The sequence below is a fragment of the Phacochoerus africanus genome, chromosome 8 (assembly GCF_016906955.1).
Source record: "Phacochoerus africanus isolate WHEZ1 chromosome 8, ROS_Pafr_v1, whole genome shotgun sequence".
Taxonomy (NCBI): Eukaryota; Metazoa; Chordata; class Mammalia; order Artiodactyla; family Suidae; genus Phacochoerus; species Phacochoerus africanus.
This window is the reverse complement of record NC_062551.1, coordinates 167,526,515-167,544,916: the sequence shown is the minus strand read 5'-3', so window position 1 is coordinate 167,544,916 and position 18,402 is coordinate 167,526,515. Positions and strand designations below refer to the sequence as shown.

At 41.4% G+C, this 18,402-nt stretch overlaps 1 protein-coding gene and 1 pseudogene across 1 annotated transcript; both read right to left on the bottom strand.

The window, feature by feature from the left end:
- Window positions 1-2,558: 2,558 nt before the first annotated feature.
- On the bottom strand, window positions 2,559-3,507 carry LOC125134408 (putative olfactory receptor 2B3; annotated as a pseudogene).
- Window positions 3,508-15,086: 11,579 nt separating this feature from the next.
- LOC125134278 (olfactory receptor 2A5-like) lies at window positions 15,087-16,064 on the bottom strand. Its single transcript, XM_047793376.1, has one exon. The coding sequence runs from the start codon at window positions 16,062-16,064 to the stop codon at window positions 15,087-15,089; it is 978 nt and encodes a 325-aa protein (XP_047649332.1).
- Between the last annotated feature and the right edge of the window lie 2,338 nt (window positions 16,065-18,402).

The following is an 18,402-nucleotide window of genomic DNA, read 5'->3' as shown; positions in this document are numbered from 1 at the left end:
GAGAAGTCGAAAAAGTGGCCCTGGTAATGACAAAGACAATGATATAAAAGATGCATGAAAAGAGACAAATGTATTTTAATTATATAACAGTAAAAAAGTAGTTTAAAATTTTATTTTACTGAGGTTACACTGATTTATAAAGTTATATACTTTTTTCCTTTTTATTTTTTATTTCTTTATGTATATATTTTTTCTACTGTACAGCATGGTGACCCAGTTACACATACATGTATACATTCTTTTTTTATCACATTAAGTGTTTCATCATAAGTGACTAGACAGAGCTCCCAGTACTACACAGCAGGATCCCATTGCTAATCCATCCCGAAGGCAACATTCTGCATCTATTTACCCCAAGCTCCCACTCCCTCCCACTCCCTCCCCTTCCCCCTCGGCAACCACAAGTCTATTCTCCAAGTCATGATTTTTTTTCTGTGGAAAGTTTCCTTTGTGCCATATATTAGATTCCAGATATAAGTGATATCATATGGTATTGGTCTTTCTCTTTTTTACTTACTTCACTCAGGATGAGAGTCTCTAGTTCCTTACATGTTGCTGCAAATGGCATTATTTTGTTCTTTTGTACGGCCGAGCAGTATTCCATTGTGTATATATACCACATCTTCCTGATCCAATCATCTATCATTGGACATTTGGGTTGATTCTGTCTTGGCGATTGTGAATAGTGCTGCAGTGAACATGCAGGTGCATGTGTCTTTTTAAGGAGAGTTTTGTCTGGATATATGCCCAAGAGTGGGATTGCTGGGTCATATGGTGTTCTATGTATAATTTTCTAAGGTACCTCCATACTGTTCTCCATAGTGGTTATGCCAGCTGTACAACATTATATTTTTACTTCTGTTTACCCTATGACACACTCACTACCAAAAATTTGATTTCGCCATACAATTGATCTCTTTTACCCATTTCTTCCCCCTCCAATGCAGCTCACCCACAAAATCTGACAACCACTACTCTGTTCGCCATATCTGCATGTTGGTTTTGTTTATTTTTTATTGTTTATCAGTTTGTTACATTCCACATGTGAGTGCCTTTGAGTCCTAATTTCATTCCTTTTATGATAGATGAAGGTTTAACATACACCCCCATCCGATTCCTTTTTCATGATCCTTCCAAATAGTTGTATCATGATTTTAGATAAGCCAGCAATCAGGGTCTATATCATCATAGTTGTTAAAATACCAATCACTTTAGACCTAGATGGATAATAATAAATAAATAAATAATAATACTATAAAAAATTTATTCGTGGTACAGCTTTTGGATTTTCCTTGAGTTAATTATCACCTTATCTTTTTCTATATGCCTAATTTTCCCTCTTTCTCCTATTTCTTCTTAAATTCTTTGCCATTTTATTCATCTTATAATTCTCCTTCTGTAACTTAGGTCTGTCCTATACCTGTCCCCTGTCTCTTTAGCTTCTATATTTGTTTTCCTGTCTTAACTTGTGCCTTCTCTCTCTTGCATTTTCTGGTAGGAAAGGGAACGTGGGAAGTGAACTTTTTATCTCCCTCCATTTCTGCAGTTTGGCTGGTATGGATTTTCCCTGAGAATGTTGCAGACACTGCTTCTTTGTCCAGCAGCCTTCGTCCTTTTTTTTTTTTTTTTTTTTTTGGCATTGAGAAGTCAGTGTCCTTCTCATTCTCATTCCTTCTGTAGAAGTTTTCCTTCTCCCAGAGAGCTGAGATTCCAGGTGACTCACTTTTGTGTAGGCCTGTGTTCATTCTTGGATTAGGGGGTTTAGAAAGTTTCAGGCTCTTCGGTTCTGGAAATTTTTCTTTCTAAGCCGAATGGTCTCAATTGTTTGCTTGGTGATTACAGTGTTAGGAAAAAGCAGTCAAACATAACAAGAAGAATGGCAATATTTATACAAAGCACACACTATATCCAGCATGTTTTGAGAACATTACCTATATGAACTTCTCAAAACAATCCTACGGGTGATGGTTTTCTGCAAAGAATGAGCTCTGACCCAGGTACTGAGAGACCCTCAAAATGTCTCTTCACCAGAGAGGGGCTCTCCATGTGCCCTGGAAAGCACACTTCCATGGAAGTGCTGGATGGACAATGACCAGTCCCTGAATCCCATTCCAAAGGTCAGTTTTCCTTTATCCCGAGACTATGTTTCTTCAGATATGTTCGTGCTCTTGATTGAGATAAAGTCACTCATCTAGATCCTAGAGTCATCTTGTCCCGCCCACTAGAGTTGATTTAATAGGTCCAATCCTTATGTCTCAGTTACTCAAACAGCAAATATTAATACCCCTTGCTTGTGCCAGACCCTTTGCTAGGCCCTGGGGAAACAGAAATGAATTAGACACAGATCCTTCCTTGTCACTCTGTCCACAGTTGGGTCTCTTGATGTTTGACGATAGCCCACCTGCTAGAGCCACAGTCACGTCCCACCGAGGTACCTACTTTCACATGTTATCTCCCCTAACTATGAGTCGGTGATTCTTACTTGTCCACAGGGTGACAAGAGGGAATGGGGTGGAAGGACCACAGGTCTGGCCGTGGCTTTCTGTGCTCCAGTAGCCTCACTCAGGGGTGCTGCCCCAGCCTGTTAACTTGAGAAAAGCCCTCTTTACATCTTTGTTTCTGAGGCTGTAGATGATGGGGTTGAGAAAGGCAGAGATGACATTGTAGAACAAGGCCAGTTTCTTATCCCGCTCTGGGGAGGCATTGGCCCCAGGGTTCATGTACATGAACATGGCAGGTCCACAGAACATGGTGACCACAGTGATGTGGGAAGCACAGGTGGAGAAGGCCTTGAGTCGACCCTGAGCTGAGCGAATTCTCAATATGGTGGCAAAGATGCGGAAATAAGAGGCCAGAATGAAGGAAAGAGGTATCAGGAGGAGGATGAAGCCCAGGATGAAATCCACTCGGTCATTGAGGGATGTGTCTGCACAGGCCAGCTTCAGGACAGCAGGGACCTCACAGAAGAAGTGATTGATTTCACTGGGGCCACAGAAGGGCAGGCGCATAGTGAAAACAGTGTAGACTAAGGAACAGCTGATACCCCATAGTCCACAAAAGACCACCATTGCCCCACACAGCCATGGGCTCATGATAACCTTGTACCTGAGTGGGTAGCAGATGGCCACATACCTGTCATAGGCCATGGCAGAGAACAGCCAGCCCTCTGTGATGCCCAACACCAGGAAGATGTACATCTGGGCCACACACCTAGCATAGGAGATTGTTTTCTTCTGGCAGACCAGATGCACCAACATCTGGGGCACAGTGGTGGTGACATAGCTCATGTCCAGCATGGAGAGGACGCTGAGGAAGAAGTACATGGGTGTGTGGAGGCGGGAGTCCAGTTGGATCAAGGTGACAATGAGTCCATTGCCCACAATTGTAGAGAGGTAGAGAAAGAGGAAGATGTTGAAGAGGATTGCATTAATTTGGGAATCGCTGGAGAATCCCAGGAAGGATGAACTCAGACACGGAGCTCTGGTTCTCCCAGGGGAAGTCTTGCATTCTCCAGCTACAGAAAGCAAAATTAACCTACGAGTGGCAGATTAGGATGCATATTCAAGTACCATGCTCACTAGGTTGCTGGAAGGTCAGTGGTTATCTGAATACGACTTGAGATTAATATCGGGTTGGAGATTGAGGTCTACCTAGGATGAGGCTAAATTAGGGGAAGGGAGGGAAAATTTTATGGAATTTTCTGTTTCTTAAGATAGATCTTTTATTGAGCCTCCAGGGTCTCACTCTGTTCCTTCTAGCAGTCGCAGCAAGACTACCTACCTTCTTGCCCTTTAGAAGCTACTGTCACATGGTGCATTTCTTGAGGTTCTTCTCCTCTGGTCCTGGCCCCCGAGTGTGATGTTGAAGATTAAAACTTTCCCTCCCTCCTCTCTAAAAATAATCACTCAAAAACCTTTCCTTTGGTGCTCTAAACTTCTCATCACTATAGACACACAGACAGGGCAAGTCAGAAATATGGGTAAGATATATATATATAACATTAAACATTTTAAGAAAATTTTAGCCGGATCTGTGTTTCTTGACTCTTTGGGGTCTCTGGAAGTTTTCTCACATCTGGTTTTATTTTAGATGGAGTTGTTACCACTCTGCCTGTTCCTGGCCCTACTCACAACTGAAAAGTAGAGACTTCTGCTTAACCCTAAAACAATAATCAAGTCAGAATAACAGCTGTCTTTTTTGCTTAAAGGCAGATTTGATGTCTCTGAGTCCCTCTGGCTTAGTGGGAATAATCCTATCAGTGGTAACATATACTTCGGGGTCTCATTGTCTGCTAGAGCTGAGATTTATGACAGGCAGGGAGCTCCAGAGTTTAGTTCATATCTAAAAGTTAGGGCTCATTCCTTGTTTGTGGTGTCAGAGGAGGTGATGTGTTCTAGTGGAGAAGCATGGGACTTAGAAGACTGGAGTTCAAGTCTTGGTATTTCAACTATGACCCTGTTCAAGTAATTTAATCTCCTTGAGCCTCATTTCTTTCTCTAAAATCTGCATTGTATCTTCCAGGAATGGTTCTTGTGAGAAGTAATATATAGTGTGTGTAGAGCACCTGGCATTGATACTATACAGGGTGGAAGCTCAACAATGTTCACTCCCATCAAATTCTTTCCGTCATGGTGTCATTCATCAAGTGGTAAAAACACTGAAAGAGACAAGGACAAACACGGTGTAGTCCTAATCCTCAAGAAGTCTACGGTCTAGTTGGGTAAATAGAATAGAGACACAATGACATCCTAATGTGTTTAGCACTATGATGGAAATATGTGCTGGCAGTCAAAGTTCTGTGCTAAGCACCAGAGTTACAGAAATAAAAATCTATGCTGTCAAAGAGCATTCCAAGGAAGGAGGCAGATAAACAAAGGATGGTACTCAAGTGATAAGTGCTGTGACAAGAGTAAATACCAGGAGCCATGGGAACCCATTAAAGGAGCTACTGCGCTAGCTTTTGGGAGCTAGACCTCTCCAAGAAGAGGACACATGATATTAAACATTAAAAGATGAACAGGAATTAACTAAGCAAAGAACTCAAGGAAGAGTGTTGCAAGCAGATGGGGTATCACGTGCAAAGGATCCTAACTCAGAGAGAGCTTTGTGCAACCAGGGAACACAAGTGATAAAGTCTGAAGGCAGGCTGGAGAAAGGGCATCGTAGACTTTGATGAGGAGCATGGCAAGTCTCAGATGAGTCTTAAGCAAAGAAGTAATTCGCTGAGGTGTAGCTTTTAGAACCATCACTATCTGGGTGGAAGTTAAGAGGAGGCATTGGAGGAAGACCAGCCGGGAGGTATGGAAAAAGGCAGAAGCGTAACACTCCAGACAACAAAGAAGAGACGAGAGATTAAAGAGAAGTGTAGGAATTGAATCAATAGGACTTGGTAGGAGTGTCTGTCCTGGCTCAGTGGCAATGAACATGACTAGCATACAGGGGGATGCTGGTTCGATCCCAGGCCTCAATCAGTAGGTTAAGGATCCAGCATTGCTCTGCGCTGTGGTGTAGGTCGCAGATGCGGCTTGGATCCCAAGTTGCTGGGGCTGTGGTATAGGCCAGCAGCTGCAGCTTTGATTCAACCCCTAGCCTGGGAATCTCCACATGCCACAGCTGTGGCCCTAAAAAGACAAATAATAATAATAATAATAGGACTTGGTACCTTGGCACAGAAGATGAGGACGAGAAAGGATGAACCTGAAGTTTCAGACTTGAGAACCTGGATGGACAGTAATACCATTACTTGTAAGACAGAACCTAGGTGGAGGTGAAAGGAGGAGTTATGGAGTGGGGCAGGAAACAGCCAGAGGATAAGGACTGTCCGTTACAGACACGCAGAGTTTGAAATATGGGGTATCCTTGAAAATCTGACCATCAGAGAGTTAGAGAGGCTTGGAGCTCAGGAAAGAGATCTAAGTGGAAGATTAAAATTTGGAAGGTAACTAGGCACGGAATGTATGAGAACGCTCAGGGACAGTTCAGAGAGGGTACAGAGGCTCCAAAGATGAAACCTGGGAGGAAGAACACTGGCAAGATCAGCAGAAGAAGAGATAGAACTAGAACAAGAGTGTCCAGGGGGCAGGGGAGCTTGACACCATAAATCCAGGAATCTAGCATCTTCAAGAGCGCATATGGTGCCAAATTCTATAGAAAGAGCAAGAGGAAATAAAACTGTTCAAAAAATGTCATGACATGGAGGTTGTTAGTGGCTTGGGTGTGGGAAATTTTTACGGAGTCATGAAGGCAGAAATCAGATATCAGCTGGTTGTGAGGAGTAAACTGGACTCTGAGGAGAGTGAGATGAGGGATATCTACGGCTGGGACATAAGGTTGAGGCAGCATTTTCTCTCATTTCGTCATTTTCTTAAGGTAGAAGAGGGTTCCGCATGCATTTTACACTGGGGCTGGAGGGAGGAAACCCAAAGAGAGGGAGAGAGAAGTAATTCTATGGTCTCTGAAGAAGCAGACAGTAACAGGACAAAGAACTCAAGTCATGAGAGGTGGCTTCCACAAGAGTAGAAATGAAAGGGAGGAGGTAAGAATAAGATGGATACGGGATAACCATAACTACCAGAAACTTCAAGGTCACATCCCCACTGACCAGCCAGTCTCATGTATTCTTTCTTCACATCTCATGTAGAGGGCGGGGAAGAAGATCTGATACAGTGGTTGAAAATCAAATTTCAAGTCTCAACTGGAGAGAACAAGAAGCTGATGCCAACGAAAAGAAATGCCATGTATCACAGATGTAAAACTCCCTGTCCCTTCCTTGTGCTCAAAAAGCCAACCATAGCAAGATCCGCTGGAGCAGCAACTCACTGGGAAATACATGAACTCTGCAAGTGGATCAGCGCAAGGAAACTTCTAACAAGTCACTGTGAGGGGATGTCACTAAGAAATGATGCTGATAGATCACAGAGGTGTCATGGAATTATGCCTGTAGTAGCCAGACCACACGTGGGGCACCCCTCCCATTTCTGGGGCCATATTTTAAGAGGACGTAGGTAGTTTAAAAGAGGCTGTGAAGAAGGGTATGGAAACAACATATGAGGAAGAGTTGGGGCAAATGGGGATGTTTGCCACTCAGAACGAAAGGTGAGGGGCATTCTGAAAGTTGAGGGCCAACTCTCTGAAAGGCTTTCATGAAGAAGAGACGAGATTTGTTCCATGTAGTACCAAAAATTACACTAGGGAGTCAAGTTCCACCAATTTACATTAGTAAGGGAAACCCACAGATAAGATCAACTGACCTGGTAGTGGACTTGCTGACCCCGCAAGAGAATCAAACAAAATGTCACTGTGACCAGTCCTGCTGGGGGGCGGAGGGGCCCTGGTCCACTCTTCCTAGAAGAGTTGAAGACTTTTCTATCCCTCTTTGTTCTCCTGATACCTGATGTCCAGACGACTGCAGCAGTCTCTCAGTAAGTCTATCAGTAAGCATCCCTCTCCTAGTCCTTGCTATATACTTGGTAGCCAGAATACGGTAGAGAATTGAGGAAAAGAGGAAAGCGCAGGGGGGAAAGGGATAGAAGGACCACAACAGATGAACAGGAAGCTCCAAGCCCACTATGGGCCTCCTTTCTATCCATCCCAGGGCCTGGCCTTAGGCTGTTCTAGAGAGGAATGCTAGGGTTCCAGCATCCCATTTGGAAGCAGTTACATCACTCCCCTTCCCAAATGAGAGTATCACAGCTCTTCCCATTTCTTTTCTTTTTTCTTTCTTTTTTTTTTTTTGGTCTTTTTGCCTTTTCTTGGGCTGTAGCCACTGGCCTACACTAGAGCCACAGAAACGCAGGATCTGAGCCACATCTGCGACCCACACCACAGTTCATGGCAATGCCAGAGCCTTAACCCATTAAGCAAGGCCAGGGATCGAAGCCGCAACCTCATGGTTCCCGGTCAGATTCGTTAACCACTGCGCCACGACGGGAACTCTGGCATTTCTAATGTCTTTCTTCAGCTTCCAACTTCCATAACTTTGCATCCCTACCTTTATCTGTCCTTACCAGTGTCTGGTTCTGTATCCTCTACGGGCTACAGAAGAGAGCCAAATACCTCAGGTCCATAGCAACAGCCTTCACTTCCACTTTTCTCCCCATCAGCTGAGGAGCTCACTCAAAAGACAGAGAGGGTAAGAAAAAGACAAAGAGATAAATAGATCACTGTACAGAGAGATATCAGTGAACAGAAAAATACAGGTCAGGGAGCAGAGCAGTTGCTCTGCTGGAGGGCCTGATAGAAAGAAGAGGAGGCAGGCAGGTGTCCAGTCAGACAGGTGGGGACAAGTGGGGAGCATCAGGCAGGGTTGGAGAGGCTGGGACATCATGGCTGAGGCCCCTGCTTCTGCATCCCCTCCTTACCTAGTGCTGGGCTCAGTGAGGGATGAGCAGGGGCCTGCTGGGTCTTCTTTTAGCTTTCTACTCCTGATCCTCAGGGAGGACAAATCAGGCAGCTTCCTAATAAGCCTCCATCGTGGGGGAGTCTCCAGGTCCCACAGCAGCCTCCCAAGCTCCAAGCACATATCTCACTTCCCAGCCTGGCATACAAGGCCTACATACCAAGGTCTCCGATCCTCTCTTCCCAACCCCACTGCTCCCCACAGCTCTCCCCCTGCCCCACTTCACAGTCCAAGGGGACAGATGCTGAACAGCAACTAGAAAAAGTGCATGGATTGAGAAGGGCAAGGGAGGAGGCCTGGGCAGGCAGGTCAGCGAAGGTTTCCATGGACCTTAAGGAACTAGCGGGTTTTTAGGAGGAAGGGAATGCAGGGGAAGGCTCTGCTCTACTCTCAGTCCCCAGAACCTTGTTCCACCCTCTCCTTCATGCCTTCCTGGGTACTGGCCTGCCTTGTGTCCTGGCATCTTGGGGCCCCAAAAGACTGTGACTCCCTGCAGAGAAAGGCATATGCCCCCCAAACAACCGTGAGAGCCTTCATGTAACCTGGCTCAGGATGGAACAAATGATAATTATTCCATGTAAGAGCAAAGCCCTGAACTGTTAGAAGATGTGAGATCAAATCCTGGTTCTGCCACTTACTAACGGTATAGTATAAGACAAGATACCAGCCTCCCTGTACCCTGGTTTCCTCAGCAATAAAATGAAGCTGTAATCGTACAAGTAATTGTGCAGATTAGTTATTACCTCTGTCAATTCCCATAATTATGTGTGTGTGTGTGTGTGTGTGTGTGTATAAAACATTTAAGACCCACTCTTTCAGCAGCTTGCAGGTGTTAACTACAATTGCCAGGCTGTGGATTGCATCCCCAGAACTTATGTGTTTTATGATCAGAACTGTGTACCTTTTGACGAACCTCTCTCCTCTTCTTGTGACCACCAGACCCTAGCAACCACCATTCTATCCTCTGTTTCTACGAGTTCCACTTCTTCAGATTTCACATATACGTGAGATTATACAGTATTTGTCATTCTCCGTCTGACTTACTTCATTTAGTATATTCCCTCAAAGTCTATCCATGCTGTTGTAGATGGCAAGATTTCCTTCTTTTTTATGGCTGAATAATGTTCCATTGTGTATAGCACATACACAATAGGATGCTAGTATCCTTGCATTCCTTTCTCTCACTGTATATACATAACTTCTTTATCCATCCATCTACTGATGGGCATTTATGTTGTTCCTGTGTCTTGGCTATTATGAATAATGCTGCAGTGAACATGGTAATGAAGAAACCTCTTTAAGTGCCTAATTCCATTTCCTTTGGATATATTCCCAGAAGTAGAATTGCTAGATCATATGTAGTTTCTAAAAACTTTTTTTAGGAGCCTCCACATGGTTTTCCATAGTGGGTGGTACCAATTTATATTCCCATTAACAATACACAAGGGCTCCCTTTTTTCCCACAACCTTGCCAGCACTTGCTATTTCTTGTCTTTTTGATAACAGCCATTCTAACTGTTGTGAGGTGACATCTCACCTGGTTTTGACTTTCATTTCTCTGTTAATTAGTAAAGTTGAGTATCTTTCAGGCACTCGTTTGTTATTTGTGTATCCTCACTAGAAAAATGTATATTCAGTTCTTTTGCTCATCTTAAAATTGGACTGTTTGTTTTGGGGTGTTTTTTTTTTTTTGCTATTAAGTTGCAAGTTTACATTTATTTTTTGGATAGTAACCCCTTACAAGATACATGATTTCCAAATATTTTCTCCCATTTTGCAGGTTGCCTTTTCATTTTGTTGTTTCCTTTGCTGTAAAGGAGATTTTTAGTTTGATTATAGTCCCACTTGTTTATTTTTCCCTTTGTTGCGTGTGCTTTTGGTGACCCGTTAAAAAAAAACCATTGTCAAGACCAATATCAAGGAGCTTACCTCTTATGTTTTCTTCTAGGATTTTATGGTTTCATAAAGGTGATAAATATATTATAAATATATATAAATAATACTTACATAAATTATATTGTATAAATTATAATTTATATATGTAATTATATAATAAACATATAATCATATTAATTATAGATAATATAATATGTAATTATATATTATGTATAATTTATATGTAAATTATATGTATTATAAATATATATAAATAATATTATAATGGTAATAAATTTGCCTTTAATGTATTTCAGGTTAATTTTGTCACTAATGTAAAATAGGGTTTCACTTTCATTCTTCTGCATGTGATTATCCAGGGTTTCCAGTATTATGTTTTGAAGAGACAATTCTTCCCCTTTAAGTATTTCTTGGCTCCCTTGTCAAATATTAGTTGACCATATATGCAAGGGTTTATTTCTGGTGTCTTGATTCTGTTCCATTGGTCTATGTATCTATTTTTATGCTAGTACCATATTGTTTTTATTACTATAGCTTTGTAGTATAGTTTTATATCATGAAATGTGATGCCATCTTTGTTTTTCTTCTCAGGATTGTTTTCCTATTCAGGGCTTTAGTGGTTCTATAAAAATTTTAGGATTTTTTTTCCTATTATTGTGAAAAATTCCTTTGGAATTTTGATGGAGATTGCATTCAACCTACATATGGTTTTGGGTAGTATGGATATTTTAACAATATAAATTCTTCTGATTCATGAATATGGAATTTTTTCTATTTTTTGTGTCTTCTTCAATTACTTTCATTAAAGTCTTATAGGTTTTAGTAAACAGATCTTACACTAATTTTAGAAAGATGATTATATTATATTCCTAGCCAAATGCACTTGAAATAGCTTTACACAACCATATCTGAATGCATGTTAACAGATTTTATTGTCAAAGGGACTCAAGGGGACAAGATGAGGGTTGGGTCCTTTAAGATCTCTTTCAGCCTATGTGTTTCTGAGGTTGGAGTTGAGTGCTTAGCTGGTGGTGCTGAGAGTTCCAGGAGTAGAAAGAAACTTTCATCTAGGCTGAAAGTAGTTAGAAGACTTTCTGAGAAGAGACCCATGCAAGGTCCTAATGAACAAGTAAGGAGGCAGGCAAGAAGGAGAAGAGGGCCCTCCATGTATGGTAGCCTATGCAAAGACTCTGGATGGGTCAAGGTAAGGGACTGTGTTGGGAGGTGGGGAAGTTGGGTGGGCCTGCTCTGAGAGCTCTAGGAAGGAAGGCCCATTTATTTTAGCAGCTGAACTTCAATGCCCCCTCAAATGGTCCTGGAGCAGCTTTCCTAACAAGTCCCCCAGGACATACAATCAGAATGTCTTACTGACAATTCCATTTTTTTCTCCTTTTCCCCCAGGGCTTCTCTCCTTAGAGGTTGTGGCCTTCATTCAGGAATCCCTGGGACTGCAGACTCTTCCCTTCTCACATTACCATCCACGTCACTCTTAAACGTCAAATTCCTTTAATGCTTGGGGATTGTTAAGAATTCTCTAGACTGGAAATTCCCCTAAATTATTTTCTGGAGAAAGTTGCTAATGAGAAAAGAGCTCTCTTAGCATTAAGTAGTCTTTAGGGTTTTCTTAATATTCAGATGATTCTTAGTTTACAAATAAAACTTGTTTCCAAGCAGCAAAGAGTAATTGTAATATTTTGGTAAGAGAGACATGTAGGTAGAGAATTTAAAAGACTCATCGTGTGTGGCCTTTTGTAATTTAATATTTGTCTGAATCCAGAGTGGATGGAAATTTGATTTACTTTGATTGCACTAGTTTAGGTCCTGGTTAATGTGACAGCTGATGTGATTGTGTGTGTGTGTGTGTGTGTGTGTGTGTGTGTGTGTTGAAGTTATGGCTCTCTTTGTATGCATTAAATTACCATCATGAGTATCTGACCCATATATCTTGACCTCATAATAAGCCTGATCTTAACATTTGTAATTAATAAGTACAGACTAGTGTTAATAACTTAATGAATATTTTCTAAGACATCTGGCTTTGAAGGCAATGACTATCTAATGATTTTTTAATTTTATTGGGGTATAGTTGATTTATAATGTTGTATTAGCTTTAGCTTTATAGCAAAGTGAATCAGTTATACATACACATATATCTATTATTTTCCCCATATAGATTATTACAGAACATTGAATAAACCTCCCTGTGCTATACAGTAGGTCCCTGTTAGTTATCTACCCTATATATAGGTAGTGTGCATGTGCCAACATCATCCTTCCAATTTATCCCCCACCTCAGTTTCCCTTTTGGTAATGCTAAATTTGACTTTGAAATCTTTGCATCTGTTTCTGTCCTATAAACAAGTTATTTTGTATAATTTTTATTAGATTCCACATATAAGTGCTATCATATGATATTTGTCTTTCTCTGACTGGTTTACTTCACTAAATATGATCATCTTTAGGTCCATCCATATTGCTTCAATCGGCATTATTTCATGCTTCTTTATGACTGAGTAGTATTCCATTGTGTATATATGTACCATATCTTCTTTATCCAATCTTCTGTCAAAGGACATTTAGGTTGTTTCCATGTTTTGGCTATTGTAAATAGAGCTACAATGAAAATTGGGGTGCATGTATATTTTTGGATTATGGTTTTATCTAAATATATGCCTAGGAGTGCGATTGCTGGATCATATGGTAGTTCTATTTTTAGTTTTTGAGGAATCTCCATATTATTTTCCTTAGTGGTTGTACCAATTTACATTCCATCAATAGTATAGGAGAGTTTCCTTTTCTCCACACCCTTCCAGCATTTAAGCATTTATTTTTTGTAGACTTTTTGATGATGGCCATTGTCACCAATAAGAGGTGATACCTCACTGTAGTATTGATTTACACTTCTCTAATAATTAGAGATGTTGAGCATGTTTTCATGTGCTTTTTGGCCACCTGTCTGAATTTTAAAATTTGTATGGAAACACAAAAGGCCTCAAATAGCCAAATCAATCTTAAAAAAGAAAAATGGAAATAGAGGAATCAGGCTCCCAGACTTCAGGCTATACTACAAAGCTACAGTCATCAAAACAGAGTGGCACTGGCACCAAAAAAAAAAAACCAAAATACAGAAATGTAGATCAGTGGAACAGGATAAAAAGCTCAGAGATAAATCCATGCACCTATGGTCAACTAAACCATGACAAAGAAGGCAAGAATATACAATGGGAAAAAGTCTCTTCAACAAGTGGGAAACTGGATGACCACATGTAAAAAATGAAATTAGAACATTCTGTAACACCATATACAAAAATAAACTCAAAATTGACTAAAGACCTAAACATAAAGCTGGGTACTATAAAACTCCTAGAGGAAAACATAGATAGAACACTCTTTGACATAAATCACTGCAATATTGTTTTGGATCCACCTCCTAGAGTAATGAAAATAAAAACAAAAATAATCAAATGGGACCTAATTAAACGTAAAAGCCTCTGCACAGCAAAGGAAACCATAAAAGAAAAAGACAACCCACAGAATGGAAGAAAAAACTTTGCAAACAAAGCAACCAACAGGGGATTGATCTCCAAAACATGCAAACATCTCATGCAGATTTCTATCAGAAAAAAACAGAAAACCCAAACAAAAAATAGAAGATCTAATAATAATTTATATAATTACTTAAGGCCTGTTCGCATTTGAACTTAAAAATAATTTATGGTGTAGCCAGACTCTGATATAATCATAATTTCCATTTGACAGGTAGGGGGCCTGAGTTTCAGAAAGATTAGGTAGTTTTCCCAAGAGCTCAACAAATTAAGACTAAAATCCAGGGCTTGCCACTGTCCCTCTGTTTTCTCTTGTGGCAGAGGAAATTGAAGGGTAAGTCAATTGTGGAAACCAGGACACTTTTGTAAGTAAAAGTCTGGATTGCTGAAAGCCACAATGGGGTAGGTACCATGGAAATAAGAGAGGGACCCCTGAAAGTGAAGAAGAGTTGAAAGAAGAACTGGGGATATTGCAGAGCAGGAATATGGTGGGGGAGACTAGGAAAATCACTCAGCAAGCATTTATTAAGGAGCTAATATCCCTCTCCATGTGCTATTTGCTAGGCAATGAAATACTGGTTAAGGAAGATCTAAAGTATCCCACAGAGCTCTGACTTCATGGATCTGACCCGACAGTTGTGACTTAGAAGAATAATTCTAAGTGTTTTGAATTTTCATCAGTACTACTCCATCCATTATCTCAGCTGAGCCTCAAAAATCTTGACTGACTAATTGAGATATGGCATGATATAACAAACAGGTAAGAACCTGGGCTCTGGAGTTATGCTACCTGAGCTCAAATATCGGGTGTACTGCTTTCTAGCTGGGTGGAATCTTGTGCGTCTATTTCTTTATCTATATGAAGAGGATAATAATACCTACCTCTGGAATTGTTGTAGGAATTAAAATAAAGTACATATAAAGCACTTAGACAGTGGCTGTCATGTGGAAATCTATCAATGAAAATAGTTCTCATTTAGGCACAAGGCATATCATGAAACACATTTTACATATTTAGAAATTAAATTTCAGAGAAGTGAGTTGATGTTTCCAAAGCCACAGAGAATCAATGACATCCTTAAGCCTTGGACGTATTTCTTTCTGAGTCCTTTCCTAATTTTTCCAGTGACCAAACTAAATGCAAAAGTGGTTTTTTCTAGATATCTCCCTTACCCTGGGAGGGAGGGTCCAATGACTTCAGTGAACATATGGACGTCACAGGCATTGCAGACAGTCCTACTCCATGCTCATTGAGCGTCTTCACTCATTCCAACTAACTTGAGGAAAGCCCTCTTCACATCCTTGTTCCGAAGACTATAGATGATGGGGTTGAGAAAGGCAGAAATGACATTGTAGAACAGAGCCAACTTCTTATCTCCTTCTGGGGAGGCTTCGGAGCCAGGCCTCATGTACATGACCATGCATGGAATACAAAACATGGTGACCACAGTGATATGTGACGCACAAGTGGAGAAGGCCTTGATTCGCCCCTGGGTAGAGCGAATCTTTAGAACAGCCACAAAGATGCGAACATATGAGGCCAGAATGAGGGACAGTGGGATCAGGAGCAGGATGAAACCCAAGATAAAATCCACTTGGTCATTGAGGGTTGTATCTGCACAGGCCAACTTCAAGACAGCAGGAATTTCACAAAAGAAGTGATTGATCTCATTGGGGCCACAGTACGGCAGGTTCATTGCAAAGACTGTGTAGACAAGGGCACAGGTGATACCACAAAAGGCAGAGCTGACTGCCAAAAGTACACACAGGGTTTGGCTCATCTTGACCCCATAGTGGAGTGGGTAGCATATGGCAACATATCTGTCATAAGCCATGGCTGCAAAAATCCAGGTCTCAGTGATGCCCAAGGCCAGGAAAACATACATCTGGACCACACACCCAACATAAGAGATGGTCTTACTGTCACTTACCAGATGGATCAGCATCTGGGGCACTGTGGTGGTGGCGTAGCTGAGATCCAGTAGAGAGAGGATGCTGAGGAAGAAGTACATGGGGGTGTGGAGGTGTGCATCCACTCTGATCAGGGTGACAATGAGCCCATTTCCCAGGACTGTAAATACGTAAAGAAAGAGGAAGAGGAAGAAAAGAATCCAGTTGGTTCTGGGATTTCTAGAGAAGCCTAGGAGGATAAACTCAGTTACAGAGCTGTGATTTTTCCAACCTCGGCTATGCATGGCCTTCCTTCTGGGGAAAGAAGAGGACATACTCCTAAATTCCTTGCAGTCGCAGTGAGAGAATTTCATGGAAGATCCATAGATGCAGGGACTGAATGCATCTCAGAACTATGCAGTCAAGCCAGACATCCACCTCCACGCCCAGGGAATATTCTATCCAAATTAGCCTAGCATTACTCCAGGCACTTAGTAGAGAGTCTATAAGTATTTTCAGTCTGTCTAAATAACTAGCTTTAATAAAATTCCAAAGCCCCTGTGGAAGAAATTATACATAGCAGATATCTTATTTTGAAGAAACACACACACACACACACACACACACACCCCATTAACCAAAGTAAAGAGGCTAAATAAATACAAAATGTTTTATAGTGTACCAAAAAGTGGAATTCCCGTCGTGGCGCAGTGGTTAATGAATCCAACTAGGAACCATGAGGTTGTGGGTTTGATCCCTGCCCTTGCTCAGTGGGTTAAGGATCCAGCATTGCCGTGAGCTGTGGTATAGGTCACAGACGCAGCTCGGATCCCGCGTTGCTGTGGCTCTGGCGTAGGCTGGCAGCTATAATTAGACCCATAGCCTGGGAACCTCCCATATGCTGCAGGAGTGGCCCAAGAAATGGCAAAAAGACAAAAAAAAAGAAAAAAATATATATATATAATACCAAAAAGTTCTAGAGCTCTCTGTATTTCCTGAAGTAATTATTTCAAATGTCAAGACAGATAGGTGCTGCCAAGGACAAGGTAAATGTGAAAAAAAACAAAACCCCTGGCTTCTTTCCTTTGCCTTCTTCCTCTTTGTACCTTTGAAAACCCACAGACCATAAACTTTCAGGAAGAGTTTCAAAGAAAATTTTATAGGGGGAAAGAAATCTTTCTCTTAGAACTTTTATTCCCTCATCCTCCCTGTTCCAGGCCTACCTGCAGTGGCTACAACTGTATTTATTTATAGTTAAATAAATACTGCCAGAGACTCAAGAATTGAAACCCAGAGAAAACTTCTGTGCGTCTAGCATTTTTCAAAAAAAAAAAAAAAAAAAAGAAGAGGCATATTCACCTGGAAATTAAGTTCCTGTGTGTCTGGAGGCTTTTCTTAAAAACGAGTAAGGACTCCTCCATGGCCATGTTGCTTGCAGGACAGAGCTGAGTAGGACGAGTGGGGGTAGGAATGGATCCTCAGTGTGATTTAGACGCAATCCTCAATCCTACCTTGGGAGGCCTGGGCTGTAGAACATAAGACAGACCAGTCCTTTTCTCTTAATCCTTTTGCAACAGAACAGTAATGTCTAGATATGCCCCTTTTCCAGATCCCAAAGAAAGAGTAATTTATAAAATGGTACTCTCTGAAAATGTTTTAATTAATGCTATCATTAAATTATCACCATGACTCGTTGAGATCAGTACCACTGCTTTCATTTAATAAAATCACCCATCCAAGGTCAGACAGAGTAAATGGAGGAGCCAGGACTCAAACTCCCGGTCCGAAATGTATTTCTCGCACCAGCTTTTTTGCTGAAGGGTTTAGCAGGTCATCAGATGAAAAATAGGTCCACTTTAGGCAAGAGAGAAACTGACTCGCATGTTAACTCTTTTAGAGGGGAGAAAGTAGACATTGCACAGCATTGTAGAGAGAAATAGCAAGCTCTCCATTTTTAGATGTTTTCAGGCCTAAGCTATAAGCCATATCACTCAGGGGAAACATCACTGCTTTGGATGTGAAATTACAATATCCTACATTAAAAGTCGCTTTTGCCATAAATGTTCCAAAATTCCAAAATTCAGAGTTCCTGTCATGGCTCAGTAGAAACGAATCCGACTAGGAACCATGAGGTTGTGGGTTCGATCCCTGGCCTCGCTCAGTGGGTTAAGGATCCGGCATTGCCATAAGCTGTGGTGTAGGTCACAGACATGGTGCAGATCTGGCATGCTGTGGCTGTGGTGTAGGCCGGCAGCTACAGCTCCGATTAGACCCCTGGCCTGGGAACCTCCATATGCCGTGGGTGCGGACCTAAAAAGGACAAAAAGAAAAAAAAATTAAAAATAAAGTAAAATAAAATAAAATTCCAAAATTCAATGACTCCAAAATTCAATGACACAAAGATTCAGAGAATCTGTGATTTTAGGAGCCATTTCTCACTATGTACACAAACTTATAACAGAATCTAGAGTCAGAACAAAGAGATGTGGTAATAATGAAAACTTAGGAAGCCTGAAAGTGGGAATACACTATTAGTCAACAGTAACGTAAACTTAAGATAATGTGACGTCTCTACTCTCTTACTTTTGCACATAGGGAGCTCCCCTGAGAGCTACGATGGGTACCCACATCAGGGGCTTACTCTCCTGCCTCCTGAGAAGGCCCCACATAGGC